We start from the raw sequence: 26360 nt of genomic DNA, 5'->3' as shown, positions 1-26360 counted from the left end.
CTCGTAATACTTACTATATAAACTATTCTATATAATATATAGTTATGTATTGTTAGGTCTTGTTTGATTCGCCTCAATGAGTCATTTATTATAATTTAACTGTTTTATATTTTACAATATCCAATTAAATGTATTCGTTGTTAAAGTACAATCAAAGTGAGAGATCATTTTAAAACAGAGGAGTAAAGTAAAAAGAGATGAGGCTAAACTCTATTTCCTACTTTTTTTTTTTTTTAGTTTTTAAATATAGAATAAAATGCTTTAATCGAGAGCCGCCCATGAAAATGTAACATATCTTGCATTATTTAAATACTAGTCACAACTTGGAATATCTATTCCTAAAAAAAAAAAAAAAAAAAAAAATAATCTGTTGTTATGATAACAATTGCAAATTGCAATGCATGTGACAACTTGGAATAAAATTTAACGAATTATTTTTATTTTATGGTGTTCTAACGTGCTTAAGACCTTCTATAAATAGCCTATCCCATGAACTCATATTTGCATATCTTAGCTTATCATATATTTTTCCACTTAAAAGAAATTTGGACATTTTAACAAGGTACCATGGCAGCTACCACAAAGAGCGTTGTTGATGTTGATTATCTAAAACAAATTGAGGGTTCTCGTAAAGATCTTCTTGATCTTCTTCAGAAGAACAAGAAGTTCTCTCCCATTTTGCTTCGCTTAGCGTAATCATCTTTCTTCTCTTTTCTCTCATAAAGTCATAATGTATACTCCGTAATATATACTTCAATTCGTATTAGTATTATTCAGTCAAATATATTTCTAGTTGTCTCGTACTTATTTTGTGTGGATGGATGCATACTAATTTAGTTGAATTGAGTAACTAATAAATTATAAAATGGTATATAATATATTGAGGATTGCATTATATATATCGTGCTTGTGTTTGTGATATTACATTTGCGTAGTACATGTGATATCCTTGTTTAATTAATCTCAAATGTAGTCCTATATATGTCTTAATGTATGAGTAAATATAGTAAATTGTGATCAATACTTCAATTGATTTTACAAGAAAAAGAATTACTCCGTAATATCTATGTCCCAACTTATTTAAAATACTAAATTAACGTTACTCATAGAATTTCATTAATTTAAAATATAGAGTGTCAGTACATACATTAATAATAAATAAATCTTTCTTTTAATTAATACGAGGTAAAAAGTACATCTTAAAATATATAAACAAACCGATCTTGAATAAGGCCTCTCATTTAGTTATGGTGTTATAGATTTCATGAAGCAGGAACTTATGACGCTAAAACGAAGACGGGAGGTCCAAATGGTTCAATTAGACGTGAGTTGAGCAACCCTGCCAACAATGGTCTCAAAGTTGCTGTTGATTTTTTGGGTAAGAAAAACGGGCTCATTACTTGAACTTATATACGTAGTAGAATGCTATGCGTTTACCTTATTGTTGAATACTTAATACATTTTCTTAATTCTTTATTAGAGCCAGTGAAGTCTAAATACCCAAAGATTACTTATGCTGATTATTACCAGGTGAATTTCTTATTGACTCTAGTAAATTTAAAATTTGATATATCCCACTTTATTCTTAAAGTATTTGAAACAAACGGGCGTGCAAGTAGTACAATTCACTTTTCATTAATTGTATTGTTGTTGATGTAGCTTGCTGGTATGCTCGCGGTTGAAGTAACCGGAGGACCTAAAATCGCCTTTGTTCCAGGTCGTCCTGTAAGTGTTACATGGAACCTATAAACTTTTTTTTTTTTTTTTAAAAATGATTACATTATTATACGAGTACTTTTTTTTTTTTCCTTTAAATATCCGTATTTATTACAATTATCTCACTCTACAATTTATTTTTGTGACTTTTCCAAATAGGATTCTAAGGATCAACAAGACAGGGGAGCTCTTCCACAACCTAATGGAGGTACATAGCAAAATAGTTCATCATCTTTATACTTGTTCTAAAGTCTAGACTATTAGTATTTAAGTATAAATTTTACTTCAATTCAAAGGTCATTGAATCAAACCTCACTAATTAGGGGTGTCCATAATTTGGATAAAAACCGAAATCCAATCAAATCCAAACCGAATTATCAATTCGGATCGGATCCGAACTTTAAATCGGATCGGATCGGATCGGATTGAGATTTTTGAAAATTCGGATTTTCGGATTGGGTCGGATTGACCCTAATTGGATCCAATCCAAACCGAAAACCGAATTGTAAAATTAAGCTTGTATAAATATGGATTTCTTCATTTTTTGAAGTTTAGCTCAAATACTTACTACTACAAAAAATAAATTAGGGAGACTTTGTATTAATTAATTAATGACTTGGCGTCGAACTATTTATTTTAATCATTATTTTAAAGACTTTTATTTATATTAAAGCTTTATTTTTATAATTGTATTAGGAGCTAAAAAATAATGTATTATAATTCGGATTTTCGGATCGGATCCAAATAACTGAATTTTAATTCGGATTGGATCGGATTGGATCAAGAGAGAAATTCGGATCGGATCGGATTGGAAAATTGAAAACCGAATTATATTTCGGATTGGATCGGATTTGGACTAAATCCAAACCGAAAACCGAACGGACACTCCTATCACTAATACAAGACGATTCAATAAAACCATCATTCTAACAAAAATTGTGAAGTAATCGCAAATGAATAAGCTAGAATATTATATTATATTATATTACGGACTATATAAGGTATACACTTAACTTATAGGTTGAGATCAGATCTCAACTTTTTATTTTATTTTATTTTTTATTTTATTTTATTTTTTATTTTTTAATGTACTCGTATATATTTTTATTATGCATCATACAGATTCATACTTGCTGTGAGTTTGTGACTAATAATTGATAAATGTTTTTTTTTTTTTTTTGGTTAGATGGCAAACATCTAAGAGATGTATTTAATCGAATGGGTTTTAAAGATAGGGATATTGTGGTCTTATCGGGGGCTCACACATTGGTATGCCAATTCCTACACCTTTTTTTTCTCTCTTCATTTTATTTTATTTTATTTTATTTTATTTAGTTATTTATTTTATTTATTTTTTTAAATCTTATGTTGTACGTACTTAATGACAGGGTCGAGCAAACAGAGATAGATCTGGCTTTGATGGTCCCTTCACAGAGGAACCTTTCAAATTCGACAATTCCTATTTTGTGTAAGACTATACGTATTAAATTACAAGAATTAATTAATACCAATAATTACAGCAATATTTTGATTGCTTAATCTAAGTTATACTCATAAGATATTTACTAAATGTATGTTCAGAAACTTGAGGAAGGCTGATAAACCTGGATTGGTGAAATTTCCCACGGACAAAGTTCTCGTTGAGGATCCTGCTTTTAGCAAATATGTTCAACTATATGCCAAGGTAATACATTCTCATTCAGAACATTAATTAATTGGGTGATTTGTCACAAACTGCTCAAGATTAATATTGCATAACAATGGCACGCAGGATGAACAAGCTTTCTTCAACCACTATGCTGAATCACACAAGAAGATGTCGGAGCTCGGGTTTCATCCACCCAGCCCGGTCCCGGGTGCTAAAGCTTGAAGTAGTCATGGCATAGACATGCATGGCAACCTAATAATAAGCTAGACTGATATATATGTATTATGGATGTTCCTATATACTATATAGTACGTACTATGGTTTGGTGCTATGTAGTATGCATGTATCGTTAATTAATTGTACTGTGTTGATGTTGTATTTGAGATTTCAAGTTTGAATAATTCCCTTAAGTTACTAGTATTATGTACTACTACTATTTTATATAAATGGTAGCATGTCCAGATGTACTAGCTTAGGATGTACTACTATTAATTAATGCTAATTATAATTTCTAGTGTTTCAAAGTGTAATGTGAGATTTCGTTATTTCTTAATTGAAATTGGTACGATTAATCTCAACCTATTCAACATCTGCATATGATAAAAAATTAAAAAAAAAAAAAAAAAAACTTGTATACACAGTATGACAGTACGGAGTACTTATTAGCATAGCATGCACGCAATATGTTAATCCATCTCAAAATACAATTGTGTGGCAGCCACATAATGTGGTCACATTTGCTCATAAGAGGTCACCTTTATCCATAAATATGAGTAATCTTAATTATTCATAAGGATAACCTTATATAGTTATATTGTCTCTACGAACTCCAATTTATTAATATATAATTACTCGCATTCTTTTTTTAAAAAGTTATCACATTTGTTCAATTGAGCGAGTAACCCCTTTTCTTTTGATTTGTCTATTAAAAAAAATAAATTTACTTGTTTATAAGAGTAATACCATTTTCCCATTGCGGTTACCCTATCTTATAACCGTCATAACCCTTATTATTCAATTAGTGGCTTGTATGTGACGTGGCTACACAATCAACTAATAATGGTGTGGCTAGCCACATATATATTTTGTGCACAAAATATGAATTTCTGTAGTATAATTAAGTTTGTTCCTATTGTTAAAAGCCTATAAACACTTGTAAGACATTGTACATACATAGGACATGAACATTGTTCTAACAGAGGAAATACAAGTTAATCAGCTGATTGACAAACTCATCCAATCAGGGCCTATTTTAGTCTTTTCAATGATTTAGTTGGGGGTAATTCTGTAACTGTAGCAAGATGTTCCTCAAACGGCTGAATGACATGGCAAATTGTTGACTAACGTTGGGGATAGTCAATACCGTAACCTCCATCTGCATTTCGTGAATCACTTTCCCTTTTCAAACCATTAGAGGAATTCCCCAAATTGAATTTCCTCCGCAATTCGAAATCCAATTCATCCCAGCAATTGACTACACTACCACATACCATAACAGATCTATTAACTACACTTTAACAATTCAATTCAACACACACAAAAAATAAAAAAATAAAGATAAAATTAAAAAAAAAAAAAAAACCCTGTACAACCGAATAATGCTGTCGGAGTTTGTAATTCTCTGAGGATCATCTTCTTCTATGGAATACGGTTCTCTTTCACTCTTGTGCAGTAATGTGTAACAACGAAGATCCAGATGAGAATGTAGGAGTGAAATAGCTTTTTTTCTAATTTTTGGGAATTAAAAGAGTAACGACGCTACTACCTCCGTTTCAAACGTCCATAATCATGCCCTTAGTTTCTCACAGTTGAAGTTCGTACTTTGCATTAATATAATATTTATCCTGACATACCATGGCCCACCAAGTAGACTGATTTACAAATATTTGTAGATCAGCCTGATCGACTGGGGCTGTCTCGTTCTAACAACTCAATTTCTATATACCATATTAAATTTAAGAGAATATAAAAAACCTGAAAAACTCATAAAAGAATTAAAGAATTTGGTCCAATAATTATAAGCCCAATCATACTAAAATCAAATGGTGAGTATGAGTGATTTTCTCCACTTTTAAAGCAGTGTTATCTAGTTTCTTTTTCCAATGTGAAATAACTCACAAGTTGATTATAAATGGGGTTTCAACAAGTGGTATTTCAATTTTGAGTAGAGAACACTATAATCCTAACTTATGTGTACATAAAAAATGCCTTAATTGTGAGTGGTTTAGAATCGTAATATTGCTGATTAATTAAAGAAGAAAAAAAAGATTGAGTGGAGACTCTATTGAACTTCAATTGGCCATACTCTAAAGTTAATGTAATGTGGAATGGTATTTGATACTTCCATATTGGGTATGATCAAGTAGCATTATACTAATAAATTTTGGTCCCAATTCTTTCATATTGGGGTGTATAGTCTTCAGATTGAGAGTAAAAAGAATCGAAAACCTTTTTATGTGATCTTTTGCAAAGTTTTTTTGACAAAATTGAATTTGGTTCCTTGATAAGACTAAATTTGAATGTTGACAGAATTCAATTCTCTTATTATATGGATTATGAAATATCCTATGAGATTTGTATTCTAATCATTATCTTGTTAATTTATTGTTCAATTAGTTTAGAAAATCTATTGTGTTAAAGAGTACTCCCTCCATCTCTTAGTATAAAGCCTCTTTTTAGCATTTATTACTCACATAATAAAGAGAAAGAGGCTTTGTATTAAGGGACGGAGGAAGTATTGCATCTTTGCAAGCATCGTTTAAATAGTCTAATAAGATAATTGTCATGTTATTTGGAGTCTTTGATGGTAAGCTGATTCAAAGAGTTTATTTCACCAAATAAGCTCATTTTTAATAAGCTATTCAAAGGAGCTTTTTCATTAACTTATTCAAGTGCTTTAAGGTGAAATGACAATTATACCCTCATTTAACCCAAAATCCTACCACAATAAAATATGTTAATATCTTTATTGGTCACATTCACATTACATCTTAAACAACTTTAACAAATCAACACTATGGAATCAGCTAGTCAAAATTAGCTACCACCAGGCCACAATCAATTAGATTCAGATTTATTTATCAACTAGTTTGATCCCCGTGCAATGCATGGATTTATAAAGTATGATTTAGTAATAATACTCGTAATAGTTCATAGTAATTAAATGATATTTGTAACACTTTTTTTTTTTTTTTTTTTGAAATTTGAATTTATAAATGTCTATCCTTTAAAAAATTTAATTTTTTAATAGAATTTTTTATTAAAAAAAAAATTAGAGCATTTTGGAGGGAATTTTTTTTACAAAATCATGCCAAGTGTCCCTCCGGTGATTACTTTAGTATATAGTATAGATAGATTGGTCAAATTAGTAAATACAATCAACTAGTCAAAATTAGCTAACACCACAATCAATTAGATTCAGATTTAAGCTTTGAGCTTTTCACCAAACACAACCTACAACAAAAAATATTTCATCTTATTTATTAATTTCACCATTTCATCAATTTGAGATGCTATCTTATAACATAATAAATGAGTGGTGAAAATTTTACTCAATAAGTTTAGATCTTTTTTCCCTGTCCTTTTTTTTTTTTTTTTTTTTTTTTTTTTTTCCTTTTTTCTTAAATAGATTGTTACTTTCTGTTTTGAGTCACCAATATGGCAATGTTAATGCTTAATACCATACTAGCCGGGTTCGAAGCTGATTAAGACAAGTAGTCAAGTTGATCTGAAATTACTCCAATTATGTGGTACTTCCATTATTGTATCTTATTTTGATAACCAAATAAATTATTGAATCTTGTTCTTTCTAGATTATGTACGCAAATAGAGATGAGGATCAACTTCATACTTTCATTTTCACAGAATTGGATGCTTCTAATTAAAAAATCATAAGCCACCCATGAAAATGAAACATATCGTACAATTCTTAAATAATTTTATACAATAACATTAATAAATTACTCATACAAATTTTGGCACGTGAAAACTTGGAATAAGTTTAATAATTTAACAAACCTTGTATAAATATAAGCCTTTACAAATCCAATTTTGCATACATTTTCTAGTAATCTGCTAAATTTTATTTCATTTTTAAGCATATTGTTTTGCACCAGTTTTGCACCATGGCACATCAACAACAATCACGAGCAGGGCACATTGTAGATGCCGAATACTTGAAACAAATTGAAGGGGCTCGTAGAGACCTTCATCATCTTCTTCAGAATAACAAGAAATTTGCTCCCATTGTGCTTCGATTAGCGTAACCTTTCTTCTTTAATTCATCCCTTTCACCTCCCAAATATTTTTTTAATTTGTTGTGATTTGGTTTTAAAATACTCATTTTGGCTGACGAGCTTCTAATCAATGTGACCTTAATAATAAAGTCCGCATGATGATGTTATATTATACAAAGAACTCCGTAGATCCAATGATCAACATAATAGTAAATTTAAATCACGTATTCTAGGTACATAATATATAGAAATGTGGTGGTACATAATTTTGGTATACATTAGATTGTCGTGACAGTATGTTTTATGATGGTACTAGAAATGACTCCGTACAAAACTGTGGATGTTACTTAAATCAACCAACCCTTGTGCCCCTATGCTCTTTGAACAATTCCGAAATTCTCAATGAGTTCCTTTTATTTTTGTTGGGTGCAAGCAAGAACATGTTTAAGTGTTATGTAAATAACATTGTTTCTCAAATTCATCAACCAATAATACCAATAAATAAAGCAAGCATACTAGTACATAAGATCCTAATTACTTTTTGGTGTATTAGATTCCATGATGCAGGTACTTATGATGCCAGAACAAAAACCGGAGGTGTAAATGGCTCAATAAGGAATGAGCTTAACAACCCTCCCAACGGCGGTATTAAGAATGGAATTGATTTCTGCGGTGAGCCACTCAGATTTTTTTCTTACGACCTACTTTGTATTTTCTGGTGTTTTTGAGGGAGCCCCCATTTATCTTCATGATAAACAAAATTTGTTTATCTAATGACATTTTCGTAAATATATCAACAATTCACTCCAGTCAGCATGATATTTTTGTAAATAAGTTGACAACTTTTATTAATATGTGGGTCCCACAAATGTTAACTTATTTATGAGAATGCCATGTTGACTGGGATTTTTTGTTGATTTATTTACGAAAATGCCATTAGATAAACAAATTTTGTTTATCATCAAGATGAACTTGTTGTTTCTCGTGTTTTCTGTTATCTTCTTTCTCCTTCATGTGTGTGGGCATGTGTGCGCGCGTGTGCAAGTGTGGGTATGGAGATATTTAAGATACGTTTCTAACACAACTTTCGGCTATCTGTTGTCTCAGAACAAGTGAAGGTTAAGCACCCCAAGGTTACATATGCTGACCTTTACCAGGTAAATTTCTAATTGAGAAATTAAAAGTTAGATAATGAGTTATTATTGTGCTATCTTTACGCTTAGAGTTTAAAGTAATAAGATTACTATTCTTTGGAAAGAATTTATTAGAGCTCCAATATCTTCATATGTAGTTCTGTCAAGTTGACAGTGCAATTTGAATTAGTAACGTGACAACAGTAAAGTCTAACACGATGTAGTCAAAATATATACTGGTGTTGTTTCAGCTTGCTGGTATTGTTGCTGTTGAAGTTACTGGAGGTCCTGTTATTCCTTTTATCCCTGGTCGACCGGTAAGTGACACATGCAACATCAAATTTGAAAGAGGTTATCTTAAAATCCTTCTCAGTATTAATCGATTACCATAACTGTACCTTACATATATTGTGGTTCTTTGAAATAGGATGCTCTGGATCAACAAGACCGCGGAGACCTTCCAAATCCTAATGGAGGTACCACTTTGATCATCACCCTTGTGTTAGTACTAGTTATACATACTGACTTACACATTATCAATAGTGTCACCTGGCTTATAGTTGTCACGCGCACAAAAATGATATTGTGCTACCAAGGGGTCTAATGCAGGAAAATTTGAAAACCTGCAACCAGGTCATATACATGAGATTATGATCTTTATTCAAGCATTGAAGGTCATAACCTAGCTAGATTCGCGTATGAGATCTTATGTGTTTTAATTGTGTGTCCTTGGTTACGTTCCTACCTTTTACATGTAACGTTTATGTATTAGACTAACTATAGCAGAAGTAAAAAGCATAGTTGATAAATCTGTGAATTCTATGTATCGTTGTAGGTTCCCAGCATCTGAAGGATATATTTTATCGAATGGGCTTGAACAATAGGGATATTGTGGTTCTATCTGGAGCTCACACTTTGGTAAGCTAATTTTTCTAAAATCCTTAGGCAATCTGTACAACTTCATTGTTCTGTTTTTAAAAAAAAAAATTGTGACAAGACAATCCATTTTATGGGTTATAATTGTTCATTTTGTACATACCTTAGCTTATTCTAAATTTACTTAACTTATAGGGTCGAGCACACAAGGATATATCGGGTTTTGATGGTCCTTTCACCAAAGATCCTTTGAAGTTTGACAATTCCTATTATATGTAAGACTGTGTTTTCAAAGGAATTTATTACACTAACAAGATTTTTTATCATGTAAATATGTATTTATCGTCTTAACTATGTATAGGGATGTCAATGGGGCGGGGCGGATGTTGGTCTTCCCATCCCCATCCCCACCTAATATTTTCATCCCCATCCCCGCGGCGGGTCCAATTTTCATCCCCATCCCCGCCCCACCGGGTACAACTCCAAAACCATCCCCGTCCCACCCCCCACTTGGATATCCATCCCTACCTTATCCCCACCAAAGACCCGCCTAATCCCCATCCAAGATCCACCTAATCTCTGTATCTCAAATAAACAATCTTACATAATTAATACGAATTATAAAATAAAACATTCTACACACATTTTTGTGTTATAATATAAGTGTCATACAAAGTATTATAATTAATATTGTATTTCACGTAATTATTTTATAAATAGTATAAAAGTATGTAATTTTGCTTTAAAAGATATATAGATGTGGGTATGAGGTGGGGATGGGGCGGGTATGAAGTGGGGCAGGTGGGGTGGGGCGGGGATGGGGCAGGTACAACTTAAAATCCACCCCCGCCCCATCACCCATGGCGGGTATGGTTTTTATCCCCATCCCCGCCTCACCACCCGCCAAACTGAGACCCATCCCCGCCCCATTGGGGCGGGGATGGGGCGGGTCTCCTACTTGACCCGCCCCACTGACATCCCTAAGTCTATGTATACTTAAAGATTTAGTTTCTTTTTGTGATCAGAAACTTGAGGAAGGGTGAAACTCCTGGACTGGTGCAATTCCCTACAGACAAAGTTCTTGCCGAGGACCCTGATTTCCGTAAATATGTTCAACTGTATGCTAAGGTAATACAGTACATCCATTTTTTAGCAATATAATTTCAATTTATCGTGATCACTTTCTAGACATGCATACTGTTTTAGTACTTATTAACTCTGTAACATGGCTCCGAATACTAGCTACTTATAAAAATTGGCAATGATAGAGAATATTCTGCGTATATTATCAGGCAGGACGAAAGAATGAATTATGCAAGGCTCTGATTTGCAGGCTAACTGAGTTCTGAACTATTTTGTCAGATTATGAACTGATCAATATAAATTCATTCTGTTTCGAATTGGCAGGATGAAAAGGTCTTCTTTGCACACTATGCGGACTCACACAAGAAGATGTCAGAGCTCGGGTTTCACCCAGGACACTCCTGCTGCCCCTCTAAGAAAGCCTAAAAGATGGAAGATGCATGTATTGACAGCAGCCTAGACTGATATGTAATGGATGTTCCTGTAGGCTGTGATCTAATACTCTATGTTGTTATTTAGAATTAAATGTGGGATCATATACTTTCCCTCTAGTATTATGTTATGTATTAAGGAGTGCTAATAATGGGGAATATTGTACGTACACGAGTTCACTTGCTCGAAACTGGTACAATCCCCTACCTCATGTACTAAGAAAAACTTGGCTTGTTTCCATGCTTTATTGATGTCATGTTATAACCATGACTATATGCATAAGCCATTTCGTAATAAGGTGACTGCAATCAACATCTCTTAACGTTTCATAGGTTCAAAAGAAAGACGTACAGGACAAATGATTAATATGAATAATTGTATATCAATCCTACAATCAAACAATGATACTCTTAAGCATAGAAATATATCTAAAGTAAACTCATTCCAAAATTTTACTATTTCCTCCTATACAAGCAAAAGCATTAAAGCAATCCCTTTCTTGAGCAGTTCTAGTAATAAATCCAATCCTTTGCCTTTGTTAATTCCCTCACTTAACTTGAATTCAACTCTTCATGTTCGAAGTTCGTTTTATATTAATAGCCAATATATTACCATTATTAGTCCGTCCAAGACTACCCTTCCATTTTTTCTAAGTTTTACAATATGCTAGGAAGAGAAAAAAAACAGTTGGTGGATGGAGAATATTTGAAGGAAATTGAGAAAGCTCGAAGAGACCTCCGCGCTCTCATCTCTGCCAACCAATGTGCTCCTAGTATGCTTCGCTTAGCGTACGTAATCTCTCTTGCTTCATTTACCATTTTGTTAATTTAGGTCTTAAATTTTCCACTTTTATGAACTAATGTTTTTTCAAATTTTTTTTTAAATTTTTTTTAATTTCAATGTTTACTTACTTGTTGTTTTGTTCTGTGTCGTAGATGGCACGATGCAGGTACATATGATGCAAAGACGAAAACAGGAGGCCCGAATGGCTCAATCAGAACCAAGGAGGAAATGGAGCACAGAGCCAACCGTGGCCTCAAAACAGCTGTTGCTCTTTGTGGTGAGCTTAAACTAATTAGTCCTAACCCTAGTTTAATTTCTTATGTATAAGAATTTCTTGCAACAGTAATTTAACTTCCTCTAACAACTTTTCTGATTGTTCATCTCAGGAACAATAAAGGATAAACACCCAAAGATCACTTATGCAGATCTTTATCAGGTAGAATAATTTAGTCACGTATACTTTTTTGGAATGTTGGAATTATTATTGTCACAATGACAATTAACTACGAACAACATACATGTATATATCTATATATGAGTAGTTCTTTTTGTTATTTAATGCATGTAATGAGTTTTCCTAATTTAGAAGAAAGGAACTTCTCTAAGCATTCCTTCCTTTACAACTAAGTCAATGAATTTAGATTTTAGATTTAATAATTAAACAAGTACCTAGCTAAATTTCACCTTCTTACCCTATTATTACATTTGTTAGACTAGTATTAGATGCTTAAAAATGTTCTTTATCATAACTAAATCAATTAAGCCACTGCAATCTGTTTTAGCTCATTCCCAAACATCCCTTGTTTCTTTCAGCTTGCTGGAGTTGTTGCAGTTGAAGTTACAGGCGGCCCAACCATCGACTTTGTTCCTGGACGAGTGGTAAGACAGTACATGCATACATGTTATAAGAACACTTTATCTGTTATATACTTCTTAACTATTATTGCATCACAGTAACAATTATTATCGATGTTAATTACCAGGACTCCACAGAATCTCCAGAGGAAGGACGCCTTCCTGATGCAAATTTGGGTATGTATTCATCTACAACTATCTCTTCAGTAATATGAGTAACCTTCAGGTAACATGTTAGTATGAAGGACATGTTACTAAGAGCATTGATTCGATTACAGGTGCTGGACATTTGAGAGAGGTATTTTACAGAATGGGATTTACTGACAAGGATATTGTCGCGCTATCAGGAGGCCACACACTGGTAGACTATTAGACCTTAGCAAAATGTTACGACTTTGTTCTCTTCACCTGATTCTTTATAAACCAAACTGGTTAATATTTTGCTGATTTGCTCATTTTTGGCCTCTGGTACAACATCTAGGGTGAGGCTCATAAGGAGATATCAGGTTACGAAGGCACTTGGACTAAAGACCCAATGAAATTCGACAATTCCTATTATGTGTAAGTTCGATTCATAAATTTTGATTTATCCATTATATGTAACAAACAGCTTATACTAGAAATATTATCAGAGAGTTGTTGAATGGTGAACAATGGGGGTTATTGAAACTTCCTACTGATAAGGCTCTTGTAGAGGATCCTAGATTTCGACGCTATGTTGAGCTCTATGCTAAGGTAATCTACTGCATTCAACACAGTGTATTTACAGTTCTGAGCATGGAAATTAGCTGCTGAAATTAACTGATGAGATCGTTGAATATCAGGATGAAGACGCGTTCTTCAGAGATTATGCAGAGTCACACAAGAAGCTGTCAGAGTTGGGGTTCAATCCACCCCTTCCTTGGAGGAAGATTATTTCCAAGGCTGCACTTGGTGTAATTGTCTCTGTTACTGCAATCATCTTGTATGAATTAAACAAGAATGAGTAGAATATAAAATGCTACATATATAGTACTATACCAAATACAAACCTGGAAATTTCTTTACTGTTCCCTAATTTAAGCAATAAAGGAAATGGATTACATCTTATCCAAAACGTTGCATTAATTATGTTAATTTTGCGTTACATTTAGAATGTACCGAATGTAAACAAAAACTTTAGATATGTAACCCTAAATGTATAGCGCTATAGCGGTTAGCTAAATGATAACTTTATTCTTATTCAACTATTACAACGTTACATTCTAACGAGATATGTACGGAATAAGGAGAAACCCTAACTAACTAAATGCATACGGTTAGCTAAATGACAATTGTATCCATACTTAAAGCGCTATAAAATGGCAACAAAGATTTGAGATAAATGACAATAAAAACTTTATTATCTTCATGTGATGTAAATAATTCCTTGGTTAAACAATTGAGACTATTTCTCAATCCCCAAAACTACTACCAATATGCAGCAGCAGGCTGAAAGTTAAACATTGTAAGAAGATCAAGGAAAAGGAGAACAAGTGCATCTCCTATTATACTAAATTAATTAAATTAGCATAAATTGAGTGAATTAAATTAAATCAATCCAAGACTCAATTTTTTTTTTTTTTTTTTTTTTTTTTTTTTTTTTTTTTTTTTGTTAAGCCCTAGGACTCAAAGACAAAGTTATATCCTGAAAAACTTTCAGCCTTCTGTCAACTGCAGCAGCCTTCTTCACCTCAAACTTCTGTGAGATTTTCTTAACTTCTGCAGCAGAATTTTCTGTATCAATTGTATTCAGAACTGCAGAAATTATAGCATCTTCAAAATCTTTGTCATCAGGCAAAAAATCAGCTACTTTATTAAGTGGTTCCTCCAATGATCTCCTCAAAATCTTATTTTCCCTCTCTTGATTACCATTTTTACTACTAATCTTGATAGTCTCCTCCTCCACTGCTGGATTGTTGTTCTCATCTCCGAAACTCGCCGCGCTCCCGGATCTTGTCCTCTTAAGGGTCTCACTGAATTGGGTTCCCCCCAATTTGGAGGAATAAAATGGGGGTGCATCAATATTCCAAGAATTTCCCATTGGTAAAAACCCATTTGGTTTGGGTGGGAAATTCTGATTATTGTTAGATATAATGTTGGAATTTGTGTTTTCATCAGGAAATTCATCTGGGATTTTGCTGGTTGGTTGGCAGGTATATGTTTCTCTGCAAGGTTGAGGCTGCCAAAGTGAGGATGATCCCAAGAAAGTATTGAAAAGCCTGCTCTGTTCTGAAACAGAGTCCCCTGCTTTTTGCATCATTTCTGATTCCAAGTCTGCAAGCATTTGTTGTGCCCTTTCATAAGCCTTGAGGTGGGAGTCCATCCCTCTCGGCCCGTCCGCTACTGCCGGCTTCACTCGCCGGAGAGTCTGTTTAGCCTCGACGATTCTGCCCTGTTTCATTAGGCAGATGCCTAAATTGCACATCTTGTTGTTATCAGGTGCAATAGATAATGCTCTCCTGTATGCATCCTCTGCTTCTACATAGTTGTTTTGCTGCATCAGTGCCCATCCTAGATTTCCCTGAAATAATAATTTTGCAAGTGTTACACTTTCACTTTGACTTTGACTTTTGTCACCATCCACAAACACCATTTTGACCCTCATTTGTAACTTATGTACATATAATAATGTGGGACCTTATTATAAATATAATAAATGTTTCCGAACATACAATTATACGTCTTCCGTGTTAATATTACACGGCATATGTAGAATGGTTTAATGTAACAATTGTTTCGAATGAAGTAGGATGTAGAAGTTATTTAACGTAACGTAATATGTGATAAATTTCCGAACATTTAATTAGGCATACACCGTATTAATGTTACATTGACACAATTATTAAGGTAAAATGTAACCGTTGTTTCGGTTAAATAGAGGGGTGAAGTTACCTAGTGAGACCGTATCATGCTAGAATTTGTCATATTCATTAATAAATTATTACCAATTGAACGACTTTACGGACAATTAATGTTACATTGGCACACGTAAAAAGGTAAAGTGTAACGGTTGTTTAGGATAAAGTAGTATAGAGGGGTGATTTCATGTGTATCATGCTAGAATTTGTCGTATTTTAAATCATTAATAAATTTATTACCAATTGAAGGAATGAATGATTTTATGGACTAATTTGTTACCAGCAAACGAGTGGCTTCTTGCTCCACTGAGACCTGAAATTTTTTCCCTTGAGATCGCGCTGTTTTCGTCCTTTTTCCATTGAATGCTAACCCTTGTTGAATCAAATACAATTTGTGCTTCAAAAGTGCAATTTGATCATCCAATCTCCCACATCTCTGCAACAACAAACACCACAATTTCAATAACCAATATATTTTAAGATTACACCAATTATTTTTCAAGTCAATTGTCAAAGCTCTATTAAACTACCTTGTAAAGATCTAAGAGAATGTTATCAAGAGACTCCTGAGCCTGCTCCGAACACCGGCTTCGCAACGATTTAATAGCCTCAATCGCTTCATCAGCCCGATTTTGCTGCTTCATAACAATAGCCATATCTTTTAGAGCACTATCAACTCTATCTCCAGCATTAATTGCAGCCCAAAATAAAGGAATTGCCTTCTCTGGATCTTTATCCACCAACTAATCAAAACAACCCAAAAACCAAAATTCAATATTTCACAACCAAAAAAAAAAAATGACATTAGTACTGAATTATACACAAACCTGAACATGTTTGGCTCTAACATAAGGGGTATCACCAACAGGAACTTTATGAGTAATGTGGAAGGACTCGGACCGGGTTCGAGGCATCGAAAGCGGCTTCGCTGGAGAGCATGGTGCTGAAGCTGATTTTGATGGCCTAAACCCAGGAGGACCATTCCACATTTCTTGCATTTTTTCTGATTTTTTTTTAAGGTATGATTATGAATTATTAGTAATGAAGATTAAATTAAGTTAAATAATTAGAGGGATTAGATAAAAATGCAGATAATTAGACTCTCAAGTGTAGTTTAAGCAGAGAAGAGAGAGATATGAGGAGGAGGCAGAAGGAAGGGGAGCGGAGATGAAGAGAGGAAAGGCAAGGTAGATATTTGGTTTGAAATTCTACCGTTGGGCAACGGTACTATGTTTTTTTATTTATTTTTTCTTTTTTTTTTTTTTTTTTAATTGATTGTTCAAGTAGCCGTTACAGATATACGGTGGTGTATATGTTAAGGTGATTGGGCCTGGATCAGCCCATCGACTGGAATGGAAAAGGAAAATGATCAATTTGGGGTGAGATTTCTTAGATTGTATATCAAGACAAGATTAAACTCGTGAATTAGAAATAAGTGATACCCTTCAAAAAAAAAAAAAGAAATAAGTGATAAAATTATTAAGAAACAAATGGGGAATTAATTTTTTTTATTAGATTATTATATACTTAATTATGAATCGGTATCGAATTTTTAACAAAAAATTCATCCAAGTAAAACCGGTAAGTGATTTGTATTACGTTTTTGGTTTGAACCTTGACAAAACAAGATTTTTATGGTATCAAAGTTCTAAATTTCTGTTACAAGTTTGAATTGAAAGAAAGGTACAAATGGTGATACCCAATACTCTACGATGTTCGGACTTGATATCAATGGTGATCTAGTATAAATTCATAGTGACATAGTGAGACAACTTAATATAAAGGGATGAAATTTCACAAAGTACTTGATGTGTTGATAGAAAAGTAAATTTACTAACTACGGAGTACGTACTTCGTTTGTATAACTAGATCTTCTAGATTTGGACACAATATTCATGACTTCTTCATGAACCTCATGGTAGACATGTACAAAAAACAATGAGAATTTCACACACATCACAAATTCACAACTACAATATAATATTTCTGCCCCTATGACAGAGATACAATTCATACAATCATATCAGTCTATCAGATGTGTATACACTAGCTGGTACTCGTATTAAACAGCTTCCCATCTTCCCAAAGAAAACAAAACCAAAGATAGCAAGTTCCTAGGGCACGTATAGGTCCATATATTTCGGTCCATGATTTTCATAGCGCACGAAAGCTATCTGATTTATCGAGTCTAGCAGAACTTGATGATTCGCCCATTGCATCTGGAGAAGCTGTAACTGGAAATGACTCCCGCTTCAGAGACGTTGGTATTCCAGATATTTCCTGGAGAACATAAACTTGCAATAAACCACATGTATTCCATGATAAGATCGATAAATCTACTTCTAAAATTTTATTTAAGTCTTAAGTTCAATAGAGCACACAACCAGTCGGCACATAGCACTTTGAGCAAGTCAATTTATTTGCACAAAATTGGAAGGCATGCTTGCTTGCTTATGAGCAGTTGAGCACTTAATTATAAACTGCTTTAACTTCTCCATGTAATCAATAGTTTCACTACCTGTATCCTTTACATCGACATCATTAAGATACAATTATGCATAGAGAAGCATGATTCTACAAAAGGAAACTAGTATTTGGTAAAAATACCGCAAAACAAACAGTACTTGTAACAATATAAGCCAGTTTAAATAAGACTTGAGTATCAAGTGGAATTGGAATTCAGTTTGATGTAGATACATCAAGACAATAAAGCTGCTAAATGTTATCTAATCCAATTTCTAAATTACTCGAACTCTTCCTTTCATCCAAATACCAGTGCCGAGTACTTAAAACTCCAACAAGGCATGTATAGCTTAACACTCCTTTTGGCCAAAAAAAAAAGGCAAAATTTCAAACAGAGAACAAACACCGTTATTCTAGCAGTCGAGTTCAAGTGATACAGGACAATAGTTCATGTGAGATTAGCATCTTTGAGATGACTTGACAACATTGCATACTTTTTTGTTCAGAATCAAAACCTAAATGGCATAGCAACAACCTTCCCCGAATTATTTCACTAAATGCTCGATTTGGATTAAAATCGAAACAAGAATGGAGCACAAAATAGTTTTACATTATATCTGCCTTGAAGCAAAGATAGCGCATTATTTACGAGTTTTAGTAATCCTTTTTTTCCAGTGATTTTGTTTATGGTTGATAAGAATAATAATCTGTCTCCCTAATGAGTCATACCACAAAATTCATGGCATAAATTTTCATCTAAAAGACTATTAGAATCAATCACACAAATCTGCAAGCAATAATGAAACTAGTAAAGACGTCAATTAGCTTAGTTGGTTAAAGTCGTAAAGAGCGTAGTCAGGATCAATCAACCCGTCTACGTCAGTAAAAACAACAAAACAAAGATTAATCATCTGATAAATTACCTTCATAAGATGCATTCTCAAATCACCGGGACGAACACGATTACCAATACAGGCCGCCACAAATTTGGAGTAATTGAACAAAACATCTGCAGCAGCTTGTTTTCTCTCTTCTGTCTGCAAATTACCCAAAAATTAAAAATTGGAATTGAAATCAATTCGATTATTACTAAAACAATTGCAATTAAACAAGTGAATTAATAATTTAGCTCGCAAAATGAAGTATGAGAGTGACTAGATTTGATTACAGAGCAGAGTTAGGGTTTTGATTTTGAAGGAAATTTCAGAAGAACTGGGAAATATACAGTATTATATTTTGCGATGAAGTTGAATTGCAAAATAAATAAATTAATTAATAAATAGGAAAATTAAAGATTGGAGTACTGAACCTCGTAATCTTCTTTCATCTTCAGATTGAATATTTCTTCTTACTCAAATGTCTCGTTCTGTCTTTGATTTATTTTTTCCCTTGTGATCTTTCTTTTGTTTTCCAGAGGTTTACTTTTTCTGTTTTTCAATTTTTTATTTTATTTTATTATTTTTGTTCTTGTTGGTTGGTAAGGTGAAAAGCTTTACCCCTCACAGGTTTTTCCGGTCTGAGGTAACGGATTAGACACTTTGAAAGTAAGGTTAGACGCTTTGAATTCCCACCATAAAATGTTTCTAGTCGAATGTGATCTCACAATTGCTTTGTTGTAAATTAACGATTATACCCAATTATTTACCCACGCATATCAGATACCCATTTAGAATACTCGGCTGTAAAAAAAGTGATTTCTATAATAACCTGCAAAATGAATTAATGTGATATGTTTTACAGTTCGTAAATTTGGAAGGATACTTTTCACGATTAATCAAGGCAAAATATTGTACTGACTACTGAGCGACTGAGCATAGGGCATGTAATTCTTATTGAAACAGCAACAATAAAAAGACCAGAATAAACGTTGGAGCCATTCATTCCTCACTAATTGAATAAAAGTGCCCATCATTGCGTAATAGGCTATGTAAATAGTACCACCCAACTATGCAAAAATTCATCGCCGCAACTGACCTTCACAGTTCACACCATCCAATTAATCGAAACTAAAAATAATTGCCAGAGTCAAGAAGGTATTTTTACTACAGGGATAATAAAACAATATAGCAAAAGATTCAACAAATCTACCACTGATTGATGGCTTTTCAAATGATATCACGGGGCTAATAAGCCAAAGCTAATAGCACACATACATGAAATCCAAGTCTGACTCGTCAACACTTAAGAAGTTTAGAGCTAAACAAGAAGCAGAAATTGGAATAGATTAAGACTCGAAAGGAACAGCCTAATTCATAAGTCTGCAAGTTAAGAACTAGAAGGACCCTTCTTTGCAGCCTCAGCTGCTGCCTTTTCTTCTTCAATCTCTGCAACTATGGCATCAATCTCAGATTCCTCAAGCTGATGCAAACCTTTTTTCGTCATCACAGCAACTTCCAAGTTCTTTCCTCCACTTTCAACCACCTGAGAATTTTTTTGAGCAAAGTCAGTAGCTAATATGGTAACAATGGTACAGATCTCCAGACTGAAAAGTTAATATTCGTATCAATTATCACATCCACCTTCAAAACTTCAAACAGAATGTACAAGATGGTAGCAAAGCTGCAATGTCTAAACAATGTACAACATATCAAGGCCAGGCTTCAGAACTATCAATTTCAAATGTGAGTATATATTATTAACTAATTTATTCAAACCAAGCTCTAAGGATTAAGAATGTAGTGATCAAACTGTAATCATCACAATTCACACATCCTACATCAGTTCCCCAGTTTATAAGTCAAACAATGACATTTTGGGCAGCTTTACCAAATATTTGACAAATATGTTCAAAGGAATACCTCTAACTCTGTAAGTGATGGGGCACATAGATATAACAAATTTACAGCTAAGATGAAGCAAGATCATACCAGTTGAAGTTCATAATAATGTCACAATTTTAAAATATACATAACAATTCCAAGACCACTTACTTCAAGCAATGCACGAATAGCCAGCTTGACAGTTTCTTGCCCAGAAGTTTCTTTGTAATTCTTCTCTAGAAATTCTCTTATTGAGTTAGAGTTTCTTCCAGTTGCATTAGCCTTCCAAGCTGAAAAGGTGCCAGATGGATCTGTCTGGTACAGTGCTGGTACATTAGTGTGTGGGTCAAATCCCACAATCAAAGTGGACAGCCCAAATGGTCTAACACCACCACTTTGGGTATACTTCTGCTGAAGTCCAGCAATGTAACGAGTTATATACTCAACTGTTACTGGATCTTCCAAGGTCAGCTTGTGGCTTTGACACTCAATACGTGCCCTGTTTATTAGAACACGAGCATCTGCTTTAAGCCCAGCACAAGCTAAAGCAATATGATCGTCGAGGTTTACAATTTTTCTGACTGACCTGCAAATGAGAGGAACACAGTGTTTCATATATAATACAGAAGGCACGGAGTCATGCCTCTCGCACTTTCAAAACATTTAAAAGAAGAAACAGAGGCCTGATATATGATGCTAGAACAATTACAGTGAATAAAGAACTCTAAAACATGGACAAGGCCAAATATGATGACAGTAAGAGCATGCTTGGTAAGAGTTTTTTTATGAGTTGGAAACAAATTCAATGTAACTATTACCATTACCAAGTGTTTGGTTAGAAGGTTTGGGCAACATTTACCATGGTTTCCACATATTTGTTACCTCAACAAAACCTAAGGTAACAATTACCCTTACTCTCCTCAAACAAAAAGAAAGGGAGTTAGGTTTAAGTGATGCCGTTCCATGGTTAAACAAAACAAATGAAAAAGTAAGAGTTAAATGATTCATTTCCTCTGTTATTTGTTTCCTTTCCACTCCGTTTTCAATATTCATACCAAACCCACCTAAGAGGCAAATACTCTGACAATCTAAAACTTCATTGCCTTTGAGGCTTTGATCACACAACAAGAAGCAAAATGCACAAGAAAATGAAGTGAATCGGGCAATATATTCAAATGCAAAGCAAGAAAGCCAATAGCTGGAGCATAGTCATAATGTAAGTGGTATACAACATTGAATGTTTCATTTTTTTCCTTCTATGAGAGCCTCATTGCACATAATACAATTTTAACCTGCTAGCTACCCATCAAAATCTATTCACATGTATTCAATCAAATCACTCCACCATCTACGGAACAAAGCTCTACAGAGACTTGATGATATCCAAGATACCAGTGATTCAATTCTTAGCACAAACGAAGACACAAACATACATGTAATCAAATTCATACACTCATATCACTCCACATCCATGAAATGAGCTCTATAATAATCTATATGCTTGGCACCCGTGATTCCGTGCTTAGCACCTACGAAGATACAAGAATACATCAATATATGTGTCTTACCAAGTTGTTGCCTTTCTCCCTCAAACAATCCAAATTACTTAAACAAAACCTAAAGAAAGATCTTCCTTAATTCCAGTATACCATTGTTCATCAATTCATGTACAATCAATCGAGTTAATCTAATCAGACAGATTCTCATTGCTATGATACATAGAAAACATCCGATAACACAACAATTCTGAAATTAAACATCAAAACATTTCTTCAAAATTAAGCAATCAAAATCACACAACCTAGCAACAACAGTTAATTAAACTCGTAAATTCCCCAAAATTAGGTCATAAATCCGAATCAACAAAAATCAAAGTTTAAACCCTAAATCACCCCCTTCCCCCATAAATCACAAACCCTAAAACAAAAACAATCAACATCAACAGATTAGAAAAGAGAGAAATCAAAAGAAAACCTGGAATCTTGAAGTTTAGCAGCAGATTTCTTCTCAACCCCAAGAACAACAGTATCGGTACCACGAACACCGACGGCGGCGTTACCCTTACGAACGGCTTCAAGCGCGTATTCGACTTGAAAGAGATGACCGTCAGGTGAGAAGACTGTAATGGCTCTGTCGTATCTCGCCATTGTTGAGTCTGTTGTTAAACTGTGTTTGGTTCACTTTCTCTCTCCTCTGAAAATGGAGGTTGATCGAGTGAATGAGTGAGTTGGTTCACTTTCTTCTCCGGTGTTAATCGAAATGCTTTCTTAGAACTTGGGCAACAAGACACCCTTTTGAGTTTTGAGACTCTACTTTTGCTTTTTCCCTTTTTTTTTAAAAAAAAAGACTAATATTAATCACTATTCACTACTTAGTGAATTTTTTGGTTAGAAATTTGTAAAAATTATCAATGCACATGCACAAGTGTAAATGTAGATGTATTCAATTGAATAATTGTGCATCCGTTCAAAAAAAAAATTGAATAATTGTGCATTATAAAAAAATTATGATAAGTTAGGTTGCACTAAAATGGATACGGATACGGATAAAACAGATACAATTGAGTAATGAATCTAATGACGAATAATATGGGTCGAGTAATAGCATTTGAATATGCAAATAAAGCTACGCTACACAAATTGAAGGCGATGGCGATCCTGATTGTAAATATTTAGGGTAGTAGTATAAGACAGAATTAGAGAATAGAGAGAGTGAAATTTGTGGATAAGTTTTGAATCCTATTAAATAGGAAAAGAATGAAAATATGTAAACTATGTCAAGTGATTAATGTAGCTTATATAGTTATATGTGTCCTTTACTTAGGGTCTATTCTATTCAATTTAATTTTAGTTCAACTCAGCTCCAATTAGTTCAGTAGAGTACCTAATTTCTTTTTCTCATAAAAAACTCAATTCAGCTATATTCAGTTCAGTTCAGTTTGGCCCCAATCAGTTTAGTAGAGTTCCTATTTTATGGTTGTTTTCAGTAAATCAGAATAGACCCTTAGTATGTGCCTACATGTCCATTAAGTATTTAAGTGCAATATAGTTGGACACTTCATATCATGCGTTAGACACGTACGTCAACATAACCATGGTAGCATGTATTGGACATGGTGTAATGTCCAATACATGTGTGAGCACGTGATAAGCCAATGGTGTAAAAAAACAAAGCTACATCATTTCGGTTGGGCCGTATTGTAAATTTTTAGTTGATCAATCCGAAATCGTTTATATCAAAAACGGGCTTTGAAAACCAAAATCTTGGGCGAATCAAACATTCCAACCCCAAATCACTTTGTGTTGAACATTGCATCTCTTGTTTCACTCAAAAGTTACTTCCTTTTTCATGTCTACCAAGTACGATTATAATTTTCCACAAGACTTAAAAAAAAATTACATTGTAACAACTGACAACTGTGACACAGTCTACGATCAACGCATCACATACGTACAATCCTGTGGGAAGTCAATATGGGATTTATCTCTCAACCTTCGAGCACTAAGAAACCTAGCTATGGCGTCCGACTGAAGCTTTCTCTCTCATCCTCTCCTTCTCCTTCAAACACTTTCATTGAAGAATTGGATTTGAAATTGCTTCCTTCTTTGTAAATTGCCCCAAATCGAAGTTGAACATGAATGTTAGCTGTTCTATTTTGGTTAGTTAATATGTGGATTTCTTAGATTATGAATCCATTAATTGATGTTTGTGATTAAATCTATAACTTGTAATTTTATTTTAACGATTTTTTTCGTTTTTATTTTTGTGAATTTAATATAGGGTTCCTTGATTTTAGGCGTAATTTATGAAATTGAACAAAAATTAGTTCAATTTGTGCGATTTTATAAATTGAACGAAAATTAGTTCTATTAATTGATGTTTGTGATTAAATCTATGATTGGTTTGAATATTGATGCATATTCCAGTCATCTATGTCCAACCTTTGTGTAAATTTGTTTATTTGGATGTAACTTGGAATTTGATGGTTGATGTGAAATATATGGATTAAATATTTGCTAATTTGCAGTCTTAATTGTTGGTTTCTGATTCTTTATCTAAGTTATTGCTGTTTAATTTTTGAATTGGCTGAAAAACTCCCAAATCTGATAAATAATTACTATGAAGACTTTTTCCACCGATCTCTTCCCCCCTGAATATAGAGTTGAACCCATATTTTGAAATAGGTTTTTTTTTAGCTGAACCCATATTTTGAAAATAGATATAAATGTTAAACTCTGCATATCATTTCACTTAGACATCTCGCGTTCTAGTGGTGAATGCCTTGCCTTTTGGTACAGAGGTCAACGGTTCGAAACCCAACCCCTAGTATGGTTTATGATTAGAGGCATCCTGATTGGGTGCCCAAGTAACTTCCCAATCTGGGCCTCTCATAAAAGGGGGATACAAGCACAAATGCCCAGCTGCCTATGGAATAAATGAACATATAAATAGCTGGATGGGGGAGGGAGTGTCGTGTGTTTGAGTGGCTTTAAATTTACTATATTTAGCAATGGAAGGGATACTTTTGCTGATATTGAAAAAAGAGCTAGATATGGATAGACTTATGTTTTACAGAAGTGTTGGAATAGAATCTGTTAAAAGAATAACAAATATCGATCTTGAATTTTAAGTTTTGTGGTGAACTGATTATGATTAGTGAAAAAATGAGAGAAGTAGTAGATGTTTCTCAACTACTGCTGTTGACAGAGGATGAATTTAAACTTGACTTCGAATTTGAAACAGAGAAATGTATATATTCCTTGTAGAAGAGTATGTGATTATAATTTTGTCTATCAGTTATAGTGGTTTGTGTATTGAGTAATACAGTACATGAATATTTAACAAATTAAATTACATGAATTTTTTTTTTCCCTTTATGTTCTCTATCCGAAAAAAAAAAAAAATTCATGTAATTTGTTAAATATTTAAATATTTGTAATAAATATTTTATTAAATTTTAATTAGTATATGTCATTACAAGATTTATCTCAAAACATGGTGTGGTGTATATAGATGGACTTAAACATATATATGGTTGTTTTTTAAAACAATGAAATAAATTTGGAGGTTACATTTATACTTGTTAAAATATTGATGATAAAAAAAAAAAAAAAATTAAGGGATTCGTACAAGTGTTTATCTGTTTAGTGTTTAAGGAATTTGTACAATGGAAGGTTATTAATCTTTATCACCATAAGAAGTTCTTAACGAAACAATTGAAAGCGTGTCACATAGCTATAATAGTAAGTATGTTTTATCTTTCCCAATTTGCATTCAATTATTTCATTTATTAATTTTTCCTTTACATGAAATGTAGTTCGTATCCGGTTCTAACGATCTTTCTGACAATAACTATGAACAAACTACTGGTATCCTTACAATGGTTCTAGTAGTGAACAAAATGGATGATCCAGCTTGGTCAGAAACAAGGTAGGATTTTTTGTGCTAACAACTTAAATGACTTTAAATGTAATTCTTCTACTTTTTCATTCGAATTT

The 26360-nt window shown here is 33.4% G+C and overlaps 6 protein-coding genes across 6 annotated transcripts; 3 read left to right on the top strand and 3 right to left on the bottom strand.

Moving 5' to 3' along the window:
* Positions 1 to 567: 567 nt before the first annotated feature.
* LOC145600183 (putative L-ascorbate peroxidase 3, peroxisomal) lies at positions 568 to 3586 on the top strand. Its single transcript, XM_081656081.1, has 9 exons — positions 568 to 692; positions 1260 to 1378; positions 1481 to 1530; positions 1660 to 1725; positions 1876 to 1924; positions 2903 to 2985; positions 3105 to 3184; positions 3298 to 3400; positions 3488 to 3586. The coding sequence occupies exons 1-9, from the start codon at positions 568 to 570 to the stop codon at positions 3584 to 3586; spliced, it is 774 nt and encodes a 257-aa protein (XP_081512207.1).
* A 3742-nt stretch (positions 3587 to 7328) lies between these two features.
* LOC145601417 (L-ascorbate peroxidase 5, peroxisomal-like) lies at positions 7329 to 11420 on the top strand. The gene is made up of 9 exons (XM_081657433.1): positions 7329 to 7625; positions 8153 to 8271; positions 8707 to 8756; positions 8984 to 9049; positions 9160 to 9208; positions 9568 to 9650; positions 9804 to 9883; positions 10634 to 10736; positions 11016 to 11420. Exons 1-9 carry the CDS (start codon positions 7489 to 7491, stop codon positions 11115 to 11117), a joined length of 789 nt encoding a protein of 262 aa, XP_081513559.1. The 5' UTR covers positions 7329 to 7488; the 3' UTR covers positions 11118 to 11420.
* Positions 11421 to 11606: 186 nt separating this feature from the next.
* LOC145601416 (putative L-ascorbate peroxidase 3, peroxisomal) lies at positions 11607 to 13847 on the top strand. The gene is made up of 9 exons (XM_081657432.1): positions 11607 to 11911; positions 12059 to 12183; positions 12293 to 12342; positions 12720 to 12785; positions 12890 to 12938; positions 13040 to 13122; positions 13243 to 13322; positions 13394 to 13496; positions 13586 to 13847. Exons 1-9 carry the CDS (start codon positions 11787 to 11789, stop codon positions 13748 to 13750), a joined length of 846 nt encoding a protein of 281 aa, XP_081513558.1. The 5' UTR covers positions 11607 to 11786; the 3' UTR covers positions 13751 to 13847.
* A 279-nt stretch (positions 13848 to 14126) lies between these two features.
* On the bottom strand, positions 14127 to 16656 carry LOC145601901 (protein POLLENLESS 3-LIKE 2-like). The gene is made up of 4 exons (XM_081657987.1): positions 16468 to 16656; positions 16171 to 16383; positions 15921 to 16076; positions 14127 to 15303 (listed from the first exon to the last, which is right to left on the bottom strand). Exons 1-4 carry the CDS (start codon positions 16636 to 16638, stop codon positions 14395 to 14397), a joined length of 1449 nt encoding a protein of 482 aa, XP_081514113.1. The 5' UTR covers positions 16639 to 16656; the 3' UTR covers positions 14127 to 14394.
* An 828-nt stretch (positions 16657 to 17484) lies between these two features.
* Positions 17485 to 19547, bottom strand: LOC145602732 (uncharacterized). The gene is made up of 3 exons (XM_081658899.1): positions 19413 to 19547; positions 19027 to 19140; positions 17485 to 17920 (listed from the first exon to the last, which is right to left on the bottom strand). Exons 1-3 carry the CDS (start codon positions 19428 to 19430, stop codon positions 17795 to 17797), a joined length of 258 nt encoding a protein of 85 aa, XP_081515025.1. The 5' UTR covers positions 19431 to 19547; the 3' UTR covers positions 17485 to 17794.
* Positions 19548 to 20167: 620 nt separating this feature from the next.
* LOC145601424 (proteasome subunit alpha type-7) lies at positions 20168 to 23121 on the bottom strand. Its single transcript, XM_081657441.1, has 3 exons — positions 22837 to 23121; positions 21034 to 21448; positions 20168 to 20524 (listed from the first exon to the last, which is right to left on the bottom strand). The coding sequence occupies exons 1-3, from the start codon at positions 23007 to 23009 to the stop codon at positions 20369 to 20371; spliced, it is 744 nt and encodes a 247-aa protein (XP_081513567.1). The 5' UTR covers positions 23010 to 23121; the 3' UTR covers positions 20168 to 20368.
* Between the last annotated feature and the right edge of the window lie 3239 nt (positions 23122 to 26360).

The sequence above is a fragment of the Chenopodium album genome, chromosome 21, assembly GCF_948465745.1.
Source record: "Chenopodium album chromosome 21, dcCheAlbu1.1, whole genome shotgun sequence".
NCBI lineage: Eukaryota > Viridiplantae > Streptophyta > Magnoliopsida > Caryophyllales > Amaranthaceae > Chenopodium > Chenopodium album.
This window is presented reverse-complemented; position numbering and strand designations above follow the sequence as displayed.

Bases quoted from the DNA above. Each gene is read 5' to 3' on its own strand.
- LOC145602732 (XM_081658899.1), bottom strand. The intron at 17,921-19,026 runs GTAATTTATCAG...TATGTTCTCCAG, and splicing joins TGAGAATGCATCTTATGAAG to GAAATATCTGGAATACCAAC.
- LOC145601901 (XM_081657987.1), bottom strand. From the start codon at position 16,638: ATGCAAGAAATGTGGAATGGTCCTCCTGGGTTTAGGCCATCAAAATCA. The intron at 16,384-16,467 runs GTTTGTGTATAA...TGTTTTGATTAG, and splicing joins TTAGAGCCAAACATGTTCAG to TTGGTGGATAAAGATCCAGA. The intron at 16,077-16,170 runs GTAGTTTAATAG...TTGTTGTTGCAG, and splicing joins TTCTCTTAGATCTTTACAAG to AGATGTGGGAGATTGGATGA.
- LOC145601424 (XM_081657441.1), bottom strand. From the start codon at position 23,009: ATGGCGAGATACGACAGAGCCATTACAGTCTTCTCACCTGACGGTCAT. The intron at 21,449-22,836 runs GTTTTCTTTTGA...TCTCATTTGCAG, and splicing joins GCTAAACTTCAAGATTCCAG to GTCAGTCAGAAAAATTGTAA. The intron at 20,525-21,033 runs GTAAGTGGTCTT...AAAAATTCTCAG, and splicing joins CTATTCGTGCATTGCTTGAA to GTGGTTGAAAGTGGAGGAAA.
- LOC145601416 (XM_081657432.1), top strand. From the start codon at position 11,787: ATGCTAGGAAGAGAAAAAAAACAGTTGGTGGATGGAGAATATTTGAAG. The intron at 11,912-12,058 runs GTACGTAATCTC...TCTGTGTCGTAG, and splicing joins CCTAGTATGCTTCGCTTAGC to ATGGCACGATGCAGGTACAT. The intron at 12,786-12,889 runs GTAAGACAGTAC...GTTAATTACCAG, and splicing joins ACTTTGTTCCTGGACGAGTG to GACTCCACAGAATCTCCAGA.
- LOC145601417 (XM_081657433.1), top strand. From the start codon at position 7,489: ATGGCACATCAACAACAATCACGAGCAGGGCACATTGTAGATGCCGAA. The intron at 7,626-8,152 runs GTAACCTTTCTT...TTGGTGTATTAG, and splicing joins CCCATTGTGCTTCGATTAGC to ATTCCATGATGCAGGTACTT. The intron at 9,884-10,633 runs GTAAGACTGTGT...TTTTGTGATCAG, and splicing joins TTTGACAATTCCTATTATAT to AAACTTGAGGAAGGGTGAAA.
- LOC145600183 (XM_081656081.1), top strand. From the start codon at position 568: ATGGCAGCTACCACAAAGAGCGTTGTTGATGTTGATTATCTAAAACAA. The intron at 1,726-1,875 runs GTAAGTGTTACA...TTTTCCAAATAG, and splicing joins CCTTTGTTCCAGGTCGTCCT to GATTCTAAGGATCAACAAGA. The intron at 3,185-3,297 runs GTAAGACTATAC...ATGTATGTTCAG, and splicing joins TTCGACAATTCCTATTTTGT to AAACTTGAGGAAGGCTGATA.